This window comes from Schistocerca gregaria, chromosome 6 (assembly GCF_023897955.1).
Source record: "Schistocerca gregaria isolate iqSchGreg1 chromosome 6, iqSchGreg1.2, whole genome shotgun sequence".
NCBI classification, from domain to species: Eukaryota; Metazoa; Arthropoda; class Insecta; order Orthoptera; family Acrididae; genus Schistocerca; species Schistocerca gregaria.
In genome coordinates, this window is record NC_064925.1 from 478,803,236 (window position 1) to 478,826,249 (window position 23,014).

At 43.0% G+C, this 23,014-nt stretch overlaps 1 protein-coding gene across 2 annotated transcripts in view; it reads left to right on the forward strand.

The window, feature by feature from the left end:
* The window catches only part of LOC126278670 (TBC1 domain family member 23), a 224,873-nt gene that overhangs the window by 63,884 nt on the left and 137,975 nt on the right, over positions 1-23,014 (forward strand). For both annotated transcript variants that reach the window (XM_049978909.1, XM_049978908.1), the window contains exons 3-4: positions 1,363-1,567; positions 15,133-15,256. In XM_049978909.1, coding sequence (XP_049834866.1) covers positions 1,363-1,567; positions 15,133-15,256 — 329 coding nt within the window. The remainder of the gene's footprint in view (positions 1-1,362; positions 1,568-15,132; positions 15,257-23,014) is intronic.

A 23,014-nucleotide genomic window follows, 5' to 3' on the forward strand; every position in this document is an offset into this window, starting at 1 on the left:
ACAGAAAGCAAAACTACATAAAAAAGCTTGGAGCTTGAGAAAAGCTTTACAGGTAGGAGTTAAAAATGTTGAGAGGAAAAGCCTTGTGGATCCCAAAAAGGTGCTACTTCCACCACTTCACATTAAGTTGGGGCTGATGAAACAATTTGTTAAGGCATTGCCAAAAGAAGGGGAGTGTTTCAGATATCTTTGTGGACAGTTTCCTGGTTTATCCGAAGCAAAGCTAAAGGAAGGAATCTTTGTCGGACCAGACATTAGAAAACTAATGACAGATCCCAACTTTGTGGACATAATGGAAACAAAAGAAAAGGCATCTTTTTAATTAGTTGTTATCGGTTTCATAGGAAACAAAAGAGATCCAAACTACAAGACAGTTTTTGCAGACAGGCTTGACAACTTTAAGAAGCTGGATTGTAACATGAGCATTAAAGTTCATTTTCTCCACTCACATCTTAACTACTTCCCTGCAAACCTTGGTGATGTAAGGGAAGAGCAGAGCGAAGGATTCCACCAAGACATCAAAGAAATGAAAAGAAGATATCGAGGAAGATGGAATGTCAACATGATAGCAGACTACCGCTGGATGATAAAAAGAGATGATCCTCAACGAGTCCACAGGCGGAAAAGCAATAAAAGCAGCTTCGACAGAAAGGGAAAGTGTTATTATAAGGACTGATGAACTTAAAGAGAAATGGAAGTGTGCTGGAAATGAAGTTTAGAACATGATTTATAAATAAAATAAAGTTTTATAATGGAAAAAAATGTAAATTGCTTAAATTTTGTTATTATACCCAAAAATACTCCGCTTTCTTTCTTTCTTTCTTCTCTCTTTTTTTTTTTTTTTAAAGAAAACCTGACGTGATAGCAAAAAATGAACTGCAGTTCTGAAATCAGTGCTGAAAGGTACATAAAAGTCAGGGTCAGTTATCAAATTTCAAATAAATTTCAAAAAATATATTTTTGCAGACTTGTGTAATTATGTATGGCTGATACTGTCTTTCTTAATTATTATTTTTGAAGAAAATGTCATTTTCAGTTTTGTGCATTGGAATTCTGTTGTTTGTTTCTGAGGCTGGTGTTGTCAAACTCCACATTTCAACATTTATTAATCTTTAGTTTAAAAACAGCGTTGTTGTACTGAGCTGCTCAGTTCTTTACACCTGTGATATTGATGATGGACTTTTATGTAAATTGCTTATGTCATCACAGCTGATGCAGCTGAACTCTCACTATTAAGTAATTTGTGTGTGATGCAGTAAAGACATCCATTTTTTAAATATTTTTATTTCTATTAAAACAAAGCTTATTGTCTTTCAATCAGGAAATCTCTTATTACAACTAATGACTTTTCCTTTTGTGTAGATAAACTTGGCAATGAAGATGAGGACAAGGTATCCGTTGTGTCAGATCTGGAGTCAATCCTGACATTTTACTGCAAGAGCCATGGTCTGGAATATGAGAAAGGTTGTGGCTGGGTTGAAATGCTTCTGCCCTTGCTGTCGCTGAAGTTACCTCGAGCAGAGACTTATAATTTATTTGAAGCTATCCTTACAAGATATGTACCAAGGTATATTCTTTTCCATGACGTTGTAAAGGCTTTGTCTTAAATTTTTATCTTTGTAATGGAAGCGAGGACATATGCTATATAATGGAAGAAAGGACATAAAATTAGTAACATTGTTTGTGTTTAGTGTGCGTTGTACTGCCTGTATTCAGTGAAATCAAGATTTCCTTCTTCCATCGCTTAACCAATCAGAAATTTATTGTAATTTTGTGTAATCCATATTGCAGCGTACCCGATTTACTTTTTCCTGTGTCCTCAGAAGCCAAGGCCTCCATTAAAAACTGGCTGAAGTTTTGGTGGTGGTAGTATGGTGTTGTCAGTAATGTAGTCCACACTAAAACTTGAACTTCAAACACTTTAATACCACTTTTATACTCTCTGAACTACTGTTTATGGCCAATTTGGACCGCATACACTTCAATTCAGTACAGTAGAGGTAGCTACGTACCACACCCAGCAATAGTTCTGTAGTTCCAGTCTGAGTGCAATAACCTAATACCAACACAGTAATTCACTATTTTGTGTGTGTGTGTGTGGGGGGGGGGGGGGGGGGGGGGGGAGAGCACGTGCGCGCGCGCCATGAAACTGATCAACAGAAGTCTTAAAACAAATCACTCTCTGCAATAGCAACACTTAAAAATTTTATTTTGTGGGGGCCCACAGCGTCAGTGTGTTTTGAGAATGAAATCATGGTCCAAGTGGGCTCTGTTCTCTAAATTATCTGTGGAATCAGGCAATTGCAACATTGAGTCATTTCAAGCCCTGTAATAACTTCAAAAATGGTTACATTGATTTATAGGCCAATTGTCTACAATCTCTCAGATATATGTATATTGTGTGATCCAAGTTAGTTATGTATCTTGAGCTTCCAGCTTCACTTTACATTGTAATACAGCACTGGTACATGTGACCAGGAATATGTCATACCTCTGTGCATAGGTGGCACAAAAACAATACAATATTGTACATGGTTACATCTATTTGCCGACATAAACAGAAATATGTCACCTTATAGTACAGTTACATCTGTTATTATGTAACTAAAGATATTTAGGAAGCTGAGGAACCTATCTGTGAATGGTCAGTAACATTAAGTAAACTGTTTGCATCATATTCACTGGCATATTATGTGCACTATTATCACATTTGTTATCTTATTAAAAGTAGTGGATTGAAACTCGTGCATCATATGTCATGCTACATGTAATATTAGAAATTACCGAACAAAGTCCAGCTTATAAAAGATTATGTCAGCCCTTTTACTGAAGTGTGCCCATCAGTCTATAAAATAATACAATATCTATCAGGCAAAGGGCAATTTTTTTCTGTTTTATCTTTTTTACAGTGTTGCTATAAAACTAGAAAACCATATCTATCATACATCATGTCAGTACAGTTATTTAACAATATATTGCTTTATAGGTATTGGAACCTATGAGTGCTATGTGAAGAAGAAGGGGCCAACTGTACAATATAATCTGAAATGGAAGAAGTAGTAACAGTTTTGAGGAAAATAGTCTTATTAGGGCTCATTCCTGTAGGTCTTATGGTACTAGCCGATTCATAGGTCTTCCATCATGTGTCATGTTCAAGTACACATGTATCAGTCATTATCATGTTGACACCACTAGAAAATATTCAAGACATCTTCATGTAGAATATTAGTCACACCAAAAGTTCAATTTCCAGTAATTGTACGTATATAAAATAACAAAATTCCAAATAGATTAAGCAGTTACTGCAAGAGCAAGTACGGAAGGGGGTGTTCCAGAAAGGATGAACACATTACAAAATTTATGCAAGTTCTTCACAGTTCTGTCAAATCTATAGTACTTATGAATACTGGTGATTCTAATTCCAATTGGTATTAACCCAGCTGATTAAGAGTGTAATATTAATAAATATAAAAGTGAAGGCCTCAAGAAACTTAAATATTATATAACTAATTGACAGTTCCATAACATCTATAAAGTAGGTAAATTCTTGAGGAAGTGCAGTGTCATAATTTCAGGTAAAATGACATAACCAAGCTGAACTAGTAAAATAACATTATAAGCTTACAGAATTATGCATAGAAATCATAGTTCTTCGAGGATTGTGAACCAGGCGAGAGATTGAGAAGTAGTGGAAATTTTAATTCCAGATAAAAACAGTACAAATAAGTTAAGTTTATAATCTTGATAACAGTTAGTGCCTATAGACATAAAAGTATTATACAATCACACATCTTGAAAATCTAAAATTAAGTAAGTATTTGAGGGAGCCATGATTATAGTTACAGGTGAATGAACCCAGTAAATTTAATATTATGATGTTGTTGTATGTATGGGTGCTCCCACCACAAACTTTGCTTGTTGCAGTTGATGCCACCTCGCTCTGTACCAGCAGCCCCTGTACATGGTCTGTTTGCCGCTGAACATTTCCTCAGTCAGTGCCCACGTTTCCACACTTACGACATCCTTCCTGCTCGTCTTAATTAACTTTATACATACCAGTAGCTACTTCACCTTTAGGGGCAGACACACAGACAGATCAGGGTTACAACTATGGGAACTAGGATGGCTTCTTCTTATGCCAACCTTTTCATGAGTTACTTGGAGGGTGCTTTCCTGGGATCTGCAAGCCTTCGGCCACTGGTTTGGTTTGGATACATTGATGACACGTTTGTCATATGGACTCATGGTAAGGCTGACCAGTTAGAACTCCTGGAATCTCTAAATCCCTTCTCCTAATTAAACTTCATCACATGGTCTATTCCAAATCCCATGCCACTTTCCTTGATGTTGATCTCATCCTCACTGAAGGCAAGGCACACACTTCTGTCCACATTAAATCAAGTAACAAACAGCAGTACTTACATTTTGGCAGTTGCCATCGTTCCCATGTCAAACGTTCCCTCCCATACAGCCTTGGCATTCGAGGAAAATGTGTTTGTTCGGATGCAGACTCTTTACAGCATTACACTACCATTCCCACCTCAGCCTTGATTGGACAGTCACCCCACCAGCCTAGCTCAAAAGCAGGTTTCCCAGGCTATCACATCCAATCCTGGTACTGCTGACCCCTCCAAAAAACAGCTTCAGAGCACATCACTTCTCTCTCAGTATTATCCTGGTCTTGAATGTATTAATCAACTAATTCAACAAGGTCACGATTTCCTAAAATCGTGCCCTGAAATGAGATCCATTGTGTCTGAGATTTTGCTCACCACACCTAGAATAGTTTTTCGTTGCCCTCCCAATCTTGTCAGACCGTATGCTGCTCCTGCATCCATCTCCCTATCCAATGGCTCTTACTCCTGTGACCGTGCCCACTGCAATACTTACCCTAGGCAAAACGTATACTATCAAAGGGAGAGCCACCTGTCAAACAACACATCAAAGCCACCTGTTATGTAAACATGGTTTGGCCTTGTACATCTGTGTGGCTACCACCAAATTATCAGTTAAGATGAATGGGCATAGACAGAGGGTGTATACAGGCAAAACACAACATGACAGTTGTGACCTCAGTGACTGTTTCACCGCATACACCATCTGGATCCTTCCACCAGACACCACTTTCTGAGAACTCTCCAGGTGGGAACTAGTGCTGCAACACGTCCTTTTCTACATCTTTCATTTGTAGACCTGTCTATTTTTCGCCACTTGCTCTGAACTCTATTGCATACAATGCATTTAGCTTTCCATTCTTATTAATTTGTGCATGGTGTTTTCGCAGTAATTTGTGTTGTGCATATTATTTTATTTTCCACCTTTAGGCTCTCAGATGTTCAAATCTCACCCAGTGCAGCCCCAACAATCAGTCTTTGTTTCTCACCCTGTCCTGTAAACCTCCTCTGACCCAGGGTTCTGGGTGACTTTCCCAAATCTACCCCTTTCCCTAAATCTCTCCAGTCCTTTTCCTTCATCCCTGTTTGTTCCTGTTATTCATCCTTCTTCGTTCCTGTTCAAACCTTCTGCCAGAAGGAGCCATTGGCTCTGAAAGCTTGCATATATAAAACTTTTTTCATTTGTATATGTGTTCTCCTGCTGCCACTTGATGAGTAGATTTTTTTAAATCTATCCAGTTACATTATACTGTCAAGAACTGATTATTTTCGTTGTTATAGATGTAACCTTGTGCAATATTGTATTGTTTTTGTGCCACATAGGCAGAGAAGTAAGACGTATTCCTTTCCACATGTACCAGCTATATTACAATGTAAAATGAAGCTGGATGCTTAAGATACATAAGTAACTTTGGTTATAGAGAATATGTATGTGTGAGAGCTTGTAGACAGTTGATCTTTAAACCAATGTTACCCTTTTTGAACATTTTACAGTCGTTTAAAAATGAGCCAAGATTGAAATCGGCCACTCACACAGATAATGAAAAAGAGTACAGTCTACTTAGACTATGTTTTCATTTTCAAAATAGCAACACAGTTTAGACAGGATATCATGTTTTTCTTCAACTCACATACAGCCATTAACGTTAGAAGTACAGTAAGACTTAGTTCTCATTAAACAATACTCTCATCATAGGTCATTGTTAGAGATTAACACAGTCATTGGTATCAGACATAAGTTCACGCTAAAAGGAATTACCAAAAATTTTCCCTGAATTATTGAGTAATGAACAGCAGGACGTGAACGTGTCACAAAGATTGTATCCACCAGGATGACCACGGTTCATTTTCCATGTAGATGGACGTATTACTCCAGTACAAACTCACCACCTACTGATTATTTCGTGGTAGTGGAGGGTCTTATAAAAATGAACCGTTATTTTGCAATCTTCAAAATGCTTTAAAATCCGACAAGGTTGTAATGTACTGTTTTTCTTGGTTACAAGAACCAACAGAATTTTGGATTACACACAATGTTATTGATTATAAATTCATAAAAGTACATAGGCACTGTTTTTCTTCTGCATTGTGATTCGCCTTGTTTACATGAGTGAGCAGCAATTGCAAATTGTAGTAAATTTCATGAAATTGTTAATTAGTGCTTCAATTAATTAATAGTGTATGTCCTCTGATGCAGAAAAATTGAGGCAACAAAGTATGTGATCAAAGACCAAAATCTCACAGTACTTATGACAGAATTTTCAATGAAATGTGGCACCCTTTTTGAACTTCAAATTTAATTTTGGGAAAAATAATATAGGTTACTTGAAACTTTGAATATTGTACAACAGAGTAGTATAGATCATTAATTGAAATATACATATTAAAAAAACAAAGTTGATGTGACTTACCAAACAAAAGCGCTGGCAGGTCGATAGATACACAAAAACAAACATACACACAAAATTCAAGCTTTCGCAACCAACGGTTGCTTCTTCAGGAAAGAGGGAAGGAGAGGGAAAGACGAAAGGATGTGGGTTTTAAAGGAGAGGGTAAGGGACTCCTTACCCACTCCCTTAAAACCCACATCCTTTCGTCTTTCCCTCTCCTTCCCTCTTTCCTGAAGAAGCAACCGTTGGTTGCGAAAGCTAGAAATTTTGTGTGTGTGTTATTTTTATTGTGCCTGTCTACTGGCGCTTTCCTGCTTGGTAAGTCTTGGAATCTTTGTTTTTAATATATTTTCCCCATGTGAAAGTTACTTTCTATTTTGTTTATCATTTAGCTTACACAAAGTCCAAAAGTTCTTGGGTTAAGAAACATACTGGATCTGAAAATATACATCCAGTAAGTGTCACATGAGGAAAGCTTAAGAGGTTATTGGAAATGTGACATGTAATAATGCTTCAGTTGTTTCTTCAAATGGTGAATGTTATCCTTTGAGGGAAGGGTATATAAAAAATCGATGACACAGCCATGGCCCCCCACATGGTACCTTTCCATGCTAACCTTTCTATGGGCTAACTACAGGGAACATCCTTAGCCTCCCAAAACCCTAAACTGCATGAAACTTCCTGGCAGATTAAAACTGTTGGCTGGATGGAGCCTCGAACTCGCGACCTTTGCCTTTCGCGGACAAGTGCTTTACCATCTTAGTTACCCAAGCACGATTCACGGCCTGTCCCCACAGCTCCAATTCCACCAGTACCTCGTCTCCTGCCTTTCAAACTTCTTGTTTGGGTAGTGCAGATGGTAGAGCACTTGCCCACGAAAGGCAAAGGTCCCGAGTTTTAGTCTCAGTCGAGCACACAGTTTTAATTTGCCAGGAAGTTTAATATCAGCGCACACTCTGCCCTAGAATGAAAATTTTATTCCCTAAACTGCTTGTTTGGTTCACGTTTATTAATGGTATTTTCGTAATTTGGTTTCATCAGGGCCAAGACACCTTATCCTCATTCCTCCATGTCAGTACCTTCTCTTCCACCCGCTTCACCTGGTACTCCTCAATCCAATGTGCAACATTCCTGGACATTGGCCTGCATCTCTCTGATGGTTCTGCTGGCACCTCTGTTCATACTAAGCCCAGCAACGAACAGACTTGCATTTCAAGTTTTACTCCTTAGTTATCAAAAAATCACTTGTGTACAGCTGGCTACCCATGGAGGCGTATTTGCAGTGTCGTGAATTCCCTTGTCCAGTACACTGGAGTTCTCTTGAGACATTCACACACAGGTGCTACAAGTCTAGTCTGCAAACAGGTCTCCCACTACTCAGTGGCACAACATGCAGCTGAGCATAACTTGGTTGACTTGAATGGCTGCTTGTCAACCCAGGCCATCTGAATTGCTCCCTCCAGCAGCAGCTTTTCTGGACTGTGCAGATGAGAGTTATGCTTACAACACATCCTATGGTCCTTTGTGCTTGATGTGTTCGTCCAGAATTTTCCAAAAACATAAAATATGGTCTTTTCATATTGCTCTGATGCCGTGCTGCTAAGTCTATGTTGTCCAACCTACTGCATAACATTTACAGGTTATTCAGATGACTCTGATGCTTTCTTAACAGAAAAGAGAACTTTGTGTTGTTACCTCAGTACTGAGCCCAATTTCCTTCTATGTATGCACCATTTCAATCTTTTTAAATTAAAACATCCCAGCATTGTTTATACATCAGTACCGCAGATCATTGCTTCCATTGACTTGGTTTAGTGAGAATTATTCCTACTTTGAACTTCATCTCAACTTCATACGTTTTCCTATATTTCAAAACTTTATTCTCACTTAGCTATGAGTGTGCTTTACATTTCTCATGCTTTCTTCCCACAATTTTTATATCCACATTTTGTTTATTTGGTGTAATCTTTTTACGTTTCAATAACTTCCCTAACAGTTATTCCCTGGAAATTTTTCAGATTCTCAAAGCCTCTTTAGAAAGAAAGAAAGAAAGAAAGAAAATAGCTCAAGGAAGAGAATAGTACAAGAAAAGCTGAGGCACTGTTGTCTAACTGTGAAGTGTCTCAAAGCATGGGAAACCTCTTAAGCTTTCCTCATGTGACACTTACTGGATATATATTTTCAGATCCAGTATGTTTCTTAACCCAAGAACTTTTGGACTTTGTGTAAGCTAAATGATAAACAAAATAGAAAGAAACTTTCACATGGGGAAAATATATTAAAAACAAAGATTCCAAGACTTACCAAGCGGGAAAGCGCCAGTAGACAGGCACAGTAAAATAACACACACACAAAATTTCTAGCTTTCGCAACCAACGGTTGCTTCTTCAGGAAAGAGGGAAGGAGAGGGAAAGACGAAAGGATGTGGGTTTTAAGGGAGAGGGTAAGGAGTCCCTTACCCTCTCCCTTAAAACCCACATCCTTTCGTCTTTCCCTCTCCTTCCCTCTTTCCTGAAGAAGCAACTGTTGGTTGCGAAAGCTAGAAATTTTGTGTGTGTGTTTGTGTGTTATTTTATTGTGCCTGTCTACCGGCGCTTTCCCACTTGGTAAGTCCTAAATGATAAACATTGATATGAGGAGAACTCTCCACCAGCAATGGTCCGTGAGGCACTAGTAAAAACGTTTTGATTTCATGGGACACTTTCATCGATCTCTGTTTCATTTTTACCAACGCCAACTCACCGGGCTGGAAAGATGGTTGGCTTGGCCATGTCTCTCCTTGGCCCTCCTTGACATTCGCCCTTGGCCATCTTCTCAATCTTGTTGAGTGTGAGAACCAGGCTCAGCAGGGAAGCTACTTCTTTCACAATAATATTTGTGAGTTTCCAGCCAAACATTAATTTGCACTGTGTGAAAATTGTGGCTTTGTGCAATAGATTGCTGATTAAATCCTCAAACGATTTAATAAAATTGGCCCAGGTGGTGTTATACCTGTGACAAACAGTCCAGTACAACCAATTTGATTCTTTCATCAGCTCCTCAGTGGAGTTACACTGCAGGAAGTATGGTGAAATCCTTACATGCGTAACCTGGCTCCTCTCTAGATATCTTCAAAATTGTTATCAGTAAATGGCAGACCATTGCCTGGTAGTAATTTAATTGGCTCCCAACTTGTACAAAATAAACATTCTCCAACTTCTCTATTTATACTTTTGTGTTCACATCTTATCAGATAGAACTGTACATACTTGGAGAACACATCTAACATAACAAAAGTATATGTGCACCCGCTCTTGAAATGAACAATGGACAGAAGAGATCCATGGTGATTAATTGCCTCAGTGCTTCCACCTGACTGCTTTGACATAGGCCCTGAATTGATACAGTGGAAGCTCATATTTTTTGACACTGATCACGCATGGCGATGCAAGTATGTACAGTTCTGTCTGATAAGACGTGAACACAAAAGTATAAATAGAGGAGGTCACTCAGAGCATGTACATGTTGACTCGGAAGATGCAGTTCCCAATCTCCCTGATCTTTCATTCTTCATCCAAAGAGTATACCTTGTATCTTATAAGATACATTCACCTTAGGATGTTTACGCAAGCCCGAAGTACTTCACATACTTCAGGTGGTCATTCCTGTTCCATTCCGTATGAATGTCTCACCAAATTGTGGCGTTGTGTTGGGTGATTTTCATAAACACAAGACTTTTAGCTCTTCTGAACTTTTCCCCTGCTCAGCCTTTCCCTGTCTGCAGATAAGTGGGACAGCGATAAGTGGGATAGCACATGCGCTGCCTACATGTCAAAATTGCTGTAGGTACATGGCCCAATTTTATTAAATAATTTGAGGATTTAATCAGCAATCTATGGCACAAAGCCACAATTTTCACACAGTGCAAATTAATGTTTGGCTGGAAACTCACAAATATTATTGTGAAAGAAGTAGCTTCCCTGATGAGCCTGGTTCTCACACTTGACAAGATTGAGAAGATGGCCAAGGAGCGAATGTCAAGGAGGGCCAAGGAGAGACATGGCCAAGCCAACCATCTTTCCAGCCTGGTGAGTTGGCGTTGGTCGAAATGAAACAGAGATCGGTAAAAGTGTCCAATGGCTACCACTCGTCACCCTTTGCATGCGTTTTGCCTGTGGTCCCTTTTACACATAAGATGCATCGATCTACCGTCATCTTGCCCTGATTGTCTGTTCTGGTTGCCATACTGGACATGCAGTTGTTCCACTCTTTGAAGGAAATGGACATAATTATTGAAATTATTCCATGGTGCTGCAATCAGCTCTTGTCGAATATAGAATGGCAACGTACATCTGCTGCAAACAGTTCCGTAGTGAAGCCCATGTCACCATAACTTGTTCCCACTACAGAAATCTACTAGCGACTGTTGCTGAACTCGTTTAAATCATTACAGTCCTTTATAACATCTACTGTTTTGTTGACCAAGATACTGGTAGCACACACATGAATTCTTGTATGAATAATTTTTGGTGCACTTTTCCATGTGAATCGAAATAATTTAATTTCCTGCAGTGGATGAATGCCGCTTCCACTGAGGTAAGAGGCGGGTGTTGTACTACATTTCTAGATAACTTTAAAATCTCTTTGTCTGTTTTGATTAGTTTCACATCAGCTACTTGATTATGCACTAGCTACTTAAAAAAAAAAAATGATTTGCTTGCTGTTTGCTCAGGGTCCAACAAGCGCATTCTCTTGCTTATGTGCATATTACAATCAGTGTGCTGATCGAGTATTATATTATTACTTATATAGGTCAATTCATTGCCCACTGTCTGCTAATGTGTTGATTGCTTTTAACTTCATTTGCTCATTGTCATCAAAAGTGGGATAGATAGATCATTAGCTTCTGGCCTTTCCATGATCTGTACTAGTGGGGGTGTCACAACTTTTCTGCACCCCCCCCCCCCCCTCCCCCGAGATCTGAATGTAACTTCAAACAATCTTTCTCAGCGTTGCATCAACCTGCTGCATCAGCCATACTCAGTATTGTGCAAAATGTTCTTCAGTGTCATACATTATTTCCGAATTTAACTTTTACATTTCTGTTCACATATGAAAGTTAACCTCATCAAACTCTGTTTTTACATTTGCATTTTATCTAATCCACAGTTAAATTCATTTTACTCAATGCTGCTCTTTTTTTTAGCTTTCATTATCCTTTTGCAATTCCAACTTGAAATTACCAGAGATTTCAGTTGGTGACAGCAGTGAAAATTTGGCCCATCTGTCTCGAACCCTGGAGACAATTGCTCCACTACTGAGTCTGTCATTGCTCGACTGTCATCAGTAGCCACTGATAATGAATTGCTCCAATCATTCCCAGGGATTCAACTTTAACTTGTTCTGCTGACACAATACTTGGAGATTGTAATCCTGTTTCATCTTAATACAATACTTGTGTAAAGTATATATTGGTAGTGAAAACTTCAGTACTACTCTGTTCCCTCTTAATTCTATCCATGCCAATGACACCCTCAACTTAACCCGGTGAAGTGGAATCTAGTGGGTCCTTATCTCTATTGGCCATTCTATTCTCAAGTGTTACAAGCGTGCCCCACAGTTGAGAATCTGAGACCATATGTTTTCAAAGAATACAGCAGCACATCATCTGTTGCTGCTCCATCTGCCCCTGCTGCTGAGGCTTGCAGCCACCCTGCTGCTTGGCACCGCTTGCTCCCAGTGCCACTGTCTCTGCTGCCTGTTGTTTCAGAACCTTCTGCTGCTAAGTTTTACAACGACCCTGTGATGATGTCAGCATCCGTGAAAGTTCTCAGCGTACTATAACACACACTGTTTCTGCTGAAAGCAGGAGAAGTATCAACCTCCATCCAATGATTCTCTGTGGTGCATACAAAAAACCTAAACGTGCTCTTGGAGAACTCTGTTTGGCTCTATTATTAATTACACAGTATTATCAGTTACAGTATTTGATAGTGTTTCTCGGCACAATGCTGCACCATTTTGGAACATTTAAATCCTCTCATGTGAGAAATTAATTGTATTTAACCCCTTTTGTTGCTAATAAGAGCAGTTGCATCACGAGAAAATAACTATCAAACCCTAACCGACAACACGCTTTGGAACACACTGTCTGTACCAGGAAGCAGAAGTTTAACAGAGGTGTGCGACAGTTTCAATGCAGACCTACCTGTTGGCATTGTGTCCTTGTCAGTCTGCACATTCTCAATGTGTTAACCTCACCTCCCCGTACCAGTAGTACAGTTGTTCATACACTAAACCCCAACTTTCTAACTCTGTTGCTGACTTAACTCTGACATAACACTCATGGTATGGTTTGTACACCAGTAAACAGAGAACAAACAAATCTGGTAAACTCTGAATATATTGTTGAGGCCCGGTGTCCTACAGCTTGGCAAGTGTACATTTATTACAGCAATTATGCAAAGTTACAAGTGAGTTCATCAGAATTGACGGAGCTCATGTGATCACATTACTTCACAGCACAACCGCCATGTACAAAACAGTACTCAGGTACGGATTTACAATTTAATCTGTACAACAGCTGCATACTGTGCCGCATATGATTAATGCTCTGTGCCATGTGGGAGTTAAGGCCACAATGGGTTAGTTTTTGATCTGCTGGCAATATGTAATACAATATTGTTCAAGACACAAAATTATCTAAACCCTCCAGCATGACCAAGAGGTAATCAACAACAACATAGTCACAAGATTGAGACAGTGAACAAATAGTCCACATCGTCCCACTTATTCACATGTGTTGGAGTGATGGCGTACTGCACAACGTAAGCTTTGCTCATTATCTATCATTGTGTCAGTCTGTTTAGATAGTCACAATCGAAATATACTTAATCGGCACCAATCAAAATACTGCCTACACAGTTGTACTTCTAGACATTATAAATTGGACATGAAGGAAAAAGAAAACCTGTTATGCCATAGAGGTGTGTTCTCCATGAACAATGGCTCATCACCTCCACTAGTAACCTTTCTGTTCTGTAAGTGACATCAGACAGTCCACTTTAGGAATATTAATGCTTCTCATAATAAAATAACCTCACGCAATAGCTCCAGTGGAGACACTCTCACAACGCTATGTGAAATAATTTCCCCCACCTCCTGAATCTGACAACATACAATTTTATGATGGACTGTTTTTCAATTTTGTGCTGCACTACCTTAGCTGGTCATAACTGAGGAAGTGTCCACCACTGCAGACTATGCTGTGTTTCTATTTGTGATTTCTGTGGTATTCTTACTGCAACCCTTCAAACTTCCCGACACTGTAATCGGAACTCCCATAATGATGACTTGGATTTTTGGCGTGAGCCCGCTCCCTACTGCACAGTAATGGTTTCTTGTCATTGCTGCCAGCTACTGTCAGTTCTGATTATTATACTCAATCAAAATTCAAATATCTCAAGAGCCTAAACTTGTATCACAATGTGGTTTTGATAAATCTTAATCACTGCTGTAATCTGCAAACTTAGTACCTCTGAAATGAATGTGCACAGTGGGGTGACATACTACTGCCATATCTCAACTATCTAGAAAAATATATGACACTTCATTTCATAAATACCTCAGATGGAAGTTGATAATTTCCGCCTCTCCCTCCCCCATGTCCCCTTAACAATTAATGGGTTAGGAAGCCAATGTTTGATATGTAGGGAACACATTACAAATTTGTGCTAACAGGTTCTCCAACCAGCCTACGAGGAACTTACACCAGGAATTGCATTCTATATTCTTGAGCATCTTTAGTTTGATAACAAGGTGTTTGGATCTGCCCTCACCCGCCACCCCCCAAGAATATGATTTGACTGAACTGAGGTGAAGGTTGTCTCAAATGAAGTGAATGCAGATGAGATGGCGGATAGAGAAATCTAGAGAGTAAATAGCAATTAGGATTGAGCAGACAGAGTAAAGTGTATGAGAAGGATTGGAATATAACAATATTGTGAAAAGGAAAGCTGCTACTCACCATATAGCGGAGATGCTGAGTCGCAGATAGACACAACAAAAAGACAGCGTATCTGCAACTCAGTATCTCCACTATATGGTGAGTAGCAACTTCCCTTTTCACGATATTGTTATGTTCCATCCTTAATTTCCATTGTTTGTTTTAAGGACTGGAATATGCGAGCAGAGATCTCATAGATGCAACTGGAAATTGCGGCATGCTGCCAATAGGACTGCAGATGTATATGCAGTACATCTCTTTTACTTTCTCGACACTTCCAACATAGGATGGTAGCCTTTTTCAATTACGGTAAACTGTCTCTTAAGAGATAAATAACTAATAAGGTGACCTCTTCACTTCACAGGGGCTGCAGAAAGAATGGAATACCATTCCACTTGTTCAGGCTTCTGCTATTGTATCACGATCCAGAATTATGTTCTTCACTGGATACAATGCGCATCAGCCCTGATCAGTATTGTCTCACATGGGTAAGTTTTGAACTATGATCTCTTTACATATTTAATTTGTTAAACTTTCACTGACTCTTGCACATTCTGTGTGTTTCTGAATTCACACACATTTAAATAGTTTCTATGTAAAAAAATCAATTTAGCTTGGATTTATTGACAGTTGGATGGTCTTTGTGTTATGTAGCAAATATGTTTTCTGTTATTCATTTTTATTAAATCAATAACAATATTTAATCCCTTGTCAACCAAAATGTTGAAGTTTTGTAGTTCCTAAATGCCAAACAAAAACTGAAATTATTTCTTAAGGCCAACTGTGTAAACACCACTGACTGGAGGTCAATTTTGACCTTAGTTCAGAAATTGAACTCTGATCATGACTCCACGCCACTGAATAACATTAAACTTAGATCCACTGAAGAAGGTGCAGTGTTGATTGAAATTAGCATGAAACACTTTTTGATGCTGTAGAAGTAGTTCTTGTAAAGTGCAAACACTATATGATGAACGGAGACAACACACTGAAAAGCAGAAGCATTTAGTTCTCACTAGGCACCTCACAAAAGAAAGAAAACTTATTAACTTTTGAATTTATCCTTTGACAAGCTAGGAGTGAAGGGGGGGGTGGGGAACCTACTACATGGTTCTACCTAGACTGACAGTGCAAATGCTGTTTTGCGGCAGGTGGACTGATTGTGGGTGGGGCTAGTGTCAAGTGGGGTGGGTGGAGGGGGAGGGAAAGGTGCTGGGGGAGGGTGGTTAGTGGCTCAGAGGGAGGTAGCGGATTTTTTGGCTAGGAGTGGAGCAGGGAGTGTTGGCAGGTATATGGGCTGGTACAGTTTTAGCAGCCGTTGGAAGTGGCACATGCTGAAGGTGACATGGGGATATGAATTGGGAAAAGTTGAGAGGGTGGAGGAAGGGGAAATTGTTGGGTGGAGGGTGCAAGGATGGTGGGTTATCAGAGATTGAGGTGAGGATGATAACAGGAGTGGAGGATGTGTTTCAGGGGTAACTCTCATCTGCTTATTTCTGAAATGCTGGTGGTGGACGAAAGGATCCAGATGACTCGGGTTGTGAAGCAGCCGTTGAAATTTTGGATGTTGGGCTTAGCTGCATGTTGTGCCACTGCGTGTTCAACTTTGTTTTTGACAACAGTTTGGCAGGGGCCATTCATCCTGGTAAACAGCTGGCTATTAGTCGTACTGATATAAAAAGCTGTGCAGAGCTGGTATATGACGTGGCTGCATCCACCAGTGGCCCAGCCTCTCGTGTGTGTGTGTGTGTGTGTGTGTGTGTGTGTGTGTGTGTGTGTGTGTGTGTGTGTTTGAGGTTTACGGGCGCTAAACAGCGTGGTCATCAGCGCCCAAACGCATAGAAACAGGAACACAAGCGGTGAAGGGACGAAGACGGACGCCGAACAAGGAGAACGGCTAAAAGACACAGGCCTGACGCAGTTCCAAATGCGCACATACAGAGGCAAAACAAGAGGAGAAGAAACACACTAAAAAAGGAAAGGAAACACAAGGAAAAGAGAACAGATACCGAAGGGAAACAAGGATGTAATCGTGACTGGCGGACCTCTTACCTAAAACCTGGGTGAGCCAGTCACCCAGCAGCACATTAAAACCTTCTCCCTAAAATCCGAGGCAACAGATTGGACAGGACACAAAACCGTAAGACCTTAACCACAGTCGCTGCGTCGTCTTGTAAAATAGAGGGCAAATCCGGTGGCAAGGAAACCACCGCCCTCTGGTCAGAGAATAAAAGACAGTCAAGTAAAATGTGGCGGACAGTAATCTGGACGCCACAAGCACTGCAGATTGGGGGGTCCTCCTGCCGGAGTAAAAAACCATGCGTGAAGGGACTGTGTCCAATGCGGAGGCGAGTGAGGAGAACCTCATCCCGCCTGTATGACTGGTAGGATGTACGCCATGGTCGCGTAGTGGCCTTTACCAGACGCAGCTTATTGTCAGAAACTGCCAACCACTCCTCTTCCCATTGATGCATAACACGAAAACGCAAAAGGGAGGTTACAGCATGGAGGGGGACGGCACATTCAACAACGTGAGGGAGGGAACATGCATCTTTGGCAGCCACATCCGCCAGTTCGTTTCCCCTAATACCCACGTGCCCCGGCACCCAGCAGAAAGAAACCTCCTTCCCCTGCCGTTGCAGGTGGAGTAGGGCATCATGGATGTTCTGGACGACCGTATCCGCTGGGTACAAGTGTTGCATGGTCTGAAGGGCACTCAGGGAGTCAGAAAAGATGAGGAACTTAAGACTGGTAACACATCTCATCTGCTCCAATGCCCGCAAGATTGCAAACAATTCGGCATCGAGGATGGTAAACGCCGCAGGAAGCCGTAACTTGACGACTCGATCAGGGAAAACAACAGCACAACTAACAGAGTCCCCCTGTTTAGAGCCATCTGTGAATACAGGTACATGGTCCGGATGCTGGTTTAAAATATCGTAAAATAAGGAGGTAAAAACAAACGCCGGAGTGCAGTTCCTCCGGTACTCCGACAAGTCTAGAAGGATGCTGGGCCTCTGGAGCAACCAGGGAGGCAGGCGAGTAAAACCTTGTCGTTGGGGGGCCACACGCTCCACACCAAGGGACTCAAGCAAATGCTTGGCACGAATCCCAAATGGTTTTGTTGCCCTGGGACGACTGGAAAAGAGACGTTCCATAGGCGGTCGGGCAACGGTAGGGTACGCAGGGGAGGTAGGACAGGCAAGGAAATGACACACCCGTCGCGCCATGAGGAGTTTCCGCCAGATGGCGAGCGGCGGTTCCCCTGCCTCAGCACACAGGCTGGGGATGGGACTGGTACGGAAGGCACCAGTGGCCAGCCTGATACCCTCATGGTGTACTGCGTCAAGGATCTTCAGATACGAAGGCCTTGCTGACCCATACACGGTGCAAGCATAGTGAAGACGCGATCGGACGAAAACCCTATAAAACTGCAGCAGACGCGCCCGATCTGCTCCCCAGGACCAATGGCTCAGACACTTCAAAATATTCGGTGCCTTCAGGGCCCGCACCTTGAGGTCTTTAAGGTGAGGCAACCACGACAACTTGGAATCAAAAGTGAGGCCCAGGAACCTCACAGTGTCTCTAAAAGGAAGAACGGTGTCCCTCAGACGCAATTCAGGGGAGGTAAAAAGACGCCGAGAACGATTAAAATGAACACACACAGATTTGTCTGCAGAAAAGGTAAAACCCGTCTTTGCAGTCCATGCCTCTAAGCGCTTTATCGTAAGCTGTAACTGCCGACTAGCACTGACAAGACTGGAGGAAGAACAGAAAACAGCAAAATCGTCCACAAACAAGGAGCATTGGGCAGGACTCCGGATGGTGGACGTGATACTGTTAATAGCAACGGCAAAGAGGGTGACACTTAAAACGCTGCCCTGAGGAACACCATTCTCCTGCACGTACAAATCCGATAGCACATTACCAACCCGATACCGAAAGAGGCGGTGAGAAAGAAAGGACCGAATGAAGATGGGGAGACGGCCACGAAAGCCCCACTCATGGAGTTGATTGAGGATAAGGCGGCACCAAGTAGTGTCATACGCCTTATTAATGTCAAAGAAGACCCCTAGACAATGCTGGTTACGTAGAAAGGCCTGCTGGATGGAGGCCTCAAGCAGGGTCAAGTTGTCTATAGTGGAACGACATCTCCTAAAGCCACACTGAGAGGGGCTAAGGAGCTGCCTGGTCTCGAGCAGCCAAACCAGGCGGCGGTTGACCATGCGTTCCAACGTCTTCCCAACACAGCTCGTCAAGGCAATACTCCGATAACTACTGGGATGCGTTCGGTCCTTCCCTGGTTTGAGGAGGGGAATCAAAATTGCCTCCCTCCACGAGTCAGGGTACGTGCCAGATAACCATATCATATTGAAACAGTTCAGGAGAACTTCCTTGGATGGCAGCAACAGGTGCCGCAGCATGCTGTACCGGATTTGATCATGACCAGGCGCAGTATCATGAGCCACAGACAGCGCAGAATCCAGTTCCCACATTGTGAAGGGGCAGTTATAGGGTTCAGAATTTAGAGACCGGAAGTCCAAGTGACCCCTTTCGATGGCAGTGCGGTAGCGGCAGAAATCTGGATCACAGTTAATAGTGGCGGTAGATTCCGCAAAATGCATGGCCAGTGTCTGGGCAATGTCTCTCGGCGCCGTGAGGAGACATCCCTGATGCAGCAATGCCGTGACAGGTAGCTGGCTGAATTTCCCAGAAATCCTCCTGATGGCTTCCCATACTTTCGTAGAACTAGTGGAGCGAGAGATGGAATTCAAGAACGATTGCCATGACCGTCGTTTGCTCTCTTTCATCACTCGCCGCGCTCTGGCCCTTGCCACCCGAAAGGCTACAAGATTGTCAGCTGAGGGACGGCACTTGAAGCGGCGCAGTGCTGCACGGCGGGTGCGGATGGCTGAGTGGCACTCAGTGGTCCACCAAGGGACAGGACGCCTCTTGGGATGACCGGATGACCGTGGGATTGACAATGCAGCAGCATGTGAGATCACGGCTGCAACATGGTCTACCCATTCGTGGACGCTGGCACGGTGTTCCAAAACAGCCAGTTGGCTGAAAAGTGTCCAGTCAGCTCTGCAAAGGTGCCACCGGGGCGGCACTGGTAATGCCACAGCCTCATCCAGGAGGCGAATCCAGAGGGGAAAGTGGTCACTAGAATGGAGGTCAGCTGCAGCTTCCCACAGAGCAGAATCCGCGAGTGCTGGAGAGCAAAAGGAAAGGTCAATAGCCGATGACGATCCGGAAGCAGTACAGAAATGAGTGGGAGCACCAGAGTTGAGGAGGCACAGTTCTGCAGACATCATGACGCTTTCCAGAATGCGACCCCTGGGGCAAGTAGTCCGAGAGCCCCATAAGACATTATGAGCGTTGAAGTCCCCCAGAAGAAGAAATGGGCGGGGGAGTTGGCTAATAAGGTCCGTGAGAGCCTCAGAGTCTATCGCATCCGGAGGTGGTAAATAAACAGAACAGACTGTGAGCCTCCGACCCACAAGAATGTCAACTGCAACTGCTGGCAAGTTGGTGACGAGAGGGAGCTCAGATGATGGGTGCATGTCACGGACAAAAACCGCAACACCACCCTTTGCCCTTTGCCCCATCAGATCATCTTTTCGATATACGGTGTAGCCGCGTAAAGAAGGAGAATCAGTGGCCCGAAAATGTGTCTCTTGGAGACATAAGCACAAGGGGCACTCTCGTATAAGGAGTTGTAATTCGGCCACATGCGTCCTGAACCCATTCAGGTTCCACTGTAATATGGGAGCCAGTGATCAGGGTGGCTGAACTTTCACCCTGCCTCTGTGCTTTGGAGGAGAGACCGTACTGGCCGGAGATTTATTCCTGGGGCGAGAAGATCGCCCCCGGTCGACATCAATGTCCATAAGCTCCGATGACGACCCACGGGAGATGTCAGACAGTACGATGGCCTCGTCATCGGACCGACGCTGACTAGTCTCCTCAGGTGGCACAACCTTCATCTTCTGAGGCTTTGTCTTGGGGGGCTTGGAATGCAGAGCCTTGTCAACAGTTGGAGGTTGACTCGCCTGGGCAGAAGGCGCCATATGGGGGGAGGCTGGAAGTACCTCAATGTCAGCAACCACGGCCTTGTCCGATGTAGCGGGGAGAGCCGCAGTTTGCAAAACAACCGCAGCAGCACAAGTGCACTGGCAAGCGCAGGTTTTAGTGCTAACACTAGCAACCTCTGTTTGCGTAGCAACAGTGGCCAGTTGTACCGGTTTTTTGAGAGCGGAAGCGAAAGATGTTGAAAACACAGGAGGTTGCATGGCCTTAAAGAGCTTCTTGGCCTCACCATAGGGGATGCGCTTAGATGTTTTAATCTCCTGTACCTTCCGTTCTTCGAGATAGATGGGGCAGATCCGGCTCCAGACAGGGTGACTCCCAGAGCAATTCACGCACTTCACAGGCGATGAACAATCGGCTCCGTCATGGGCAGGCTGACCACATTTACCACAAGTGGCTATCCCATTGCACCCCAACGTAGTATGCCCAAAGCGCTGACATTTAAAACAGCGCATTGGGTTGGGGAAATATGGCCGTACGGGCAAACGTAAGAACCCCGCTTTAACATGCTCTGGGAATCTCGGGCAACTGAATGTGAGTATAAACGAGTCAGATTTGACGAGGTCCCCATTGACTCGTTTCATAATGTGCTGTACGTCAACAATTCCTCCGTCAGCCCACTCAGATTTTAGCACGTCTATGGGGATATCCACCAAGTCCCTACACGTCACAACACCCTTACTATAATTCAAAGTGGAGTGGAGCTCGGTCTCAACAGCGTACTCTCCTAGACAATTTGCTTTCCGAAGGGCAGCGACTTGACGGGAACTAGAAGTTTCAACTAACAGAGTCCCATTGCGCAGTCGCTTTACAGATTTCAGTGTTCCTGCAATTCCCTCAAGACCCTTGTGGATGTAAAAGGGAGAAACCCTCTCAAAGCTACCCTCCTTCCTTTTAATAATCAGAAACACATTCTGATTATCAGCATGTGCTCTGTTACTACATTCTGTTAAATCTCTAGCAACACCAGGCACTGGAGGACTCGCAGCGCGTAGCCGCTTTTTCGATGGGGTGTGTTTTCCTACCAGCGGCCCACCCAAGCCACTGGTAGGGGGAAATGTAGAGGTCGAAGGGTCCATTGCGGTCCCACGAGCAGCTAGGGAACTAAAAGTCCGCTCAGACAGAGCCCCGCGTGCCTGAGTAAGCCTTATACAACTGGGGTGCGGCAGGTGCCCCAGAGGTTGCCCGCTTGCGACTGTTCCACCCCAACAGCCATGCATCTTCTAGGCGCGGAGCACACCGAAAGATTGAGGGGTTTTTATAGAGGTTGGCCTTCCTCGCAATCCAGGCGGTCAAGCCAAGATTACCATTCCCCGCAGCACACAACATTTCACCGCCGCGCCGTACGGTGGTCGCTGAAGCATGTCCGGGGGTTACGGTGACAGGACACTGGCAGCGCAGACCAGTCCCCAGCTCAGGACCCCGGGGTCGCCAAGCCCGTACTCAGCAAGTGAATGCTGAGCCCCTGGGGGCCCCAGCCTCTCCTGGGGTAGGACAAGCTTGTGACAGCACTGGAGTAGGAAGTGCTGGGTGGTGGATTAGGTAGTCTTGCACCTGGGTCTTACACAGGGATAAGATCCCTGTGGGTAGGGGCTGAGATTGGGAATGGCATGGGGATGGACTATATAATGGTTAGGGACAGAGATAATGTGACATAGTTATGCACGTTTAGCCGCACCAGAAATTGTAATTCCAGAAATCCATCTTGGCAGTTCTGGAACATTAATTGAAGATTAATTTCATCGAGCTTTGGTTTAAGGCATGGTAATCATACCTCCCTATAATATCTTTGCTGCATGGAGACTACGCGAATAAAAATAATTACAAGTATTTATGTTGCCTAAAGACCATTTAAAGAATCTGCACAACTAGGATGTTATGGAGGTTGGATAGGCGACGGAATACCACTTTAGGAGGGGTGGGAATGATCTTGGGTAGGATGTCCTTGATTTCAAGACAAGATGATTGGTAATCAAAGCCCTGGTAAAGGCAGCAGTTCAGTTGTTCCTGTCCGGGGTGATATTGGGTGGTTTGTAGCTGGTTCTTGGGCTGGTGTCTGTGAAGTCAGTTGTGTCTCAGAGATATACTCAGTCCACTGACCCAGCACTTCCTCTTCTAGTCCTGCCATAGGCTTCTCCTACCATGTCAGAGCG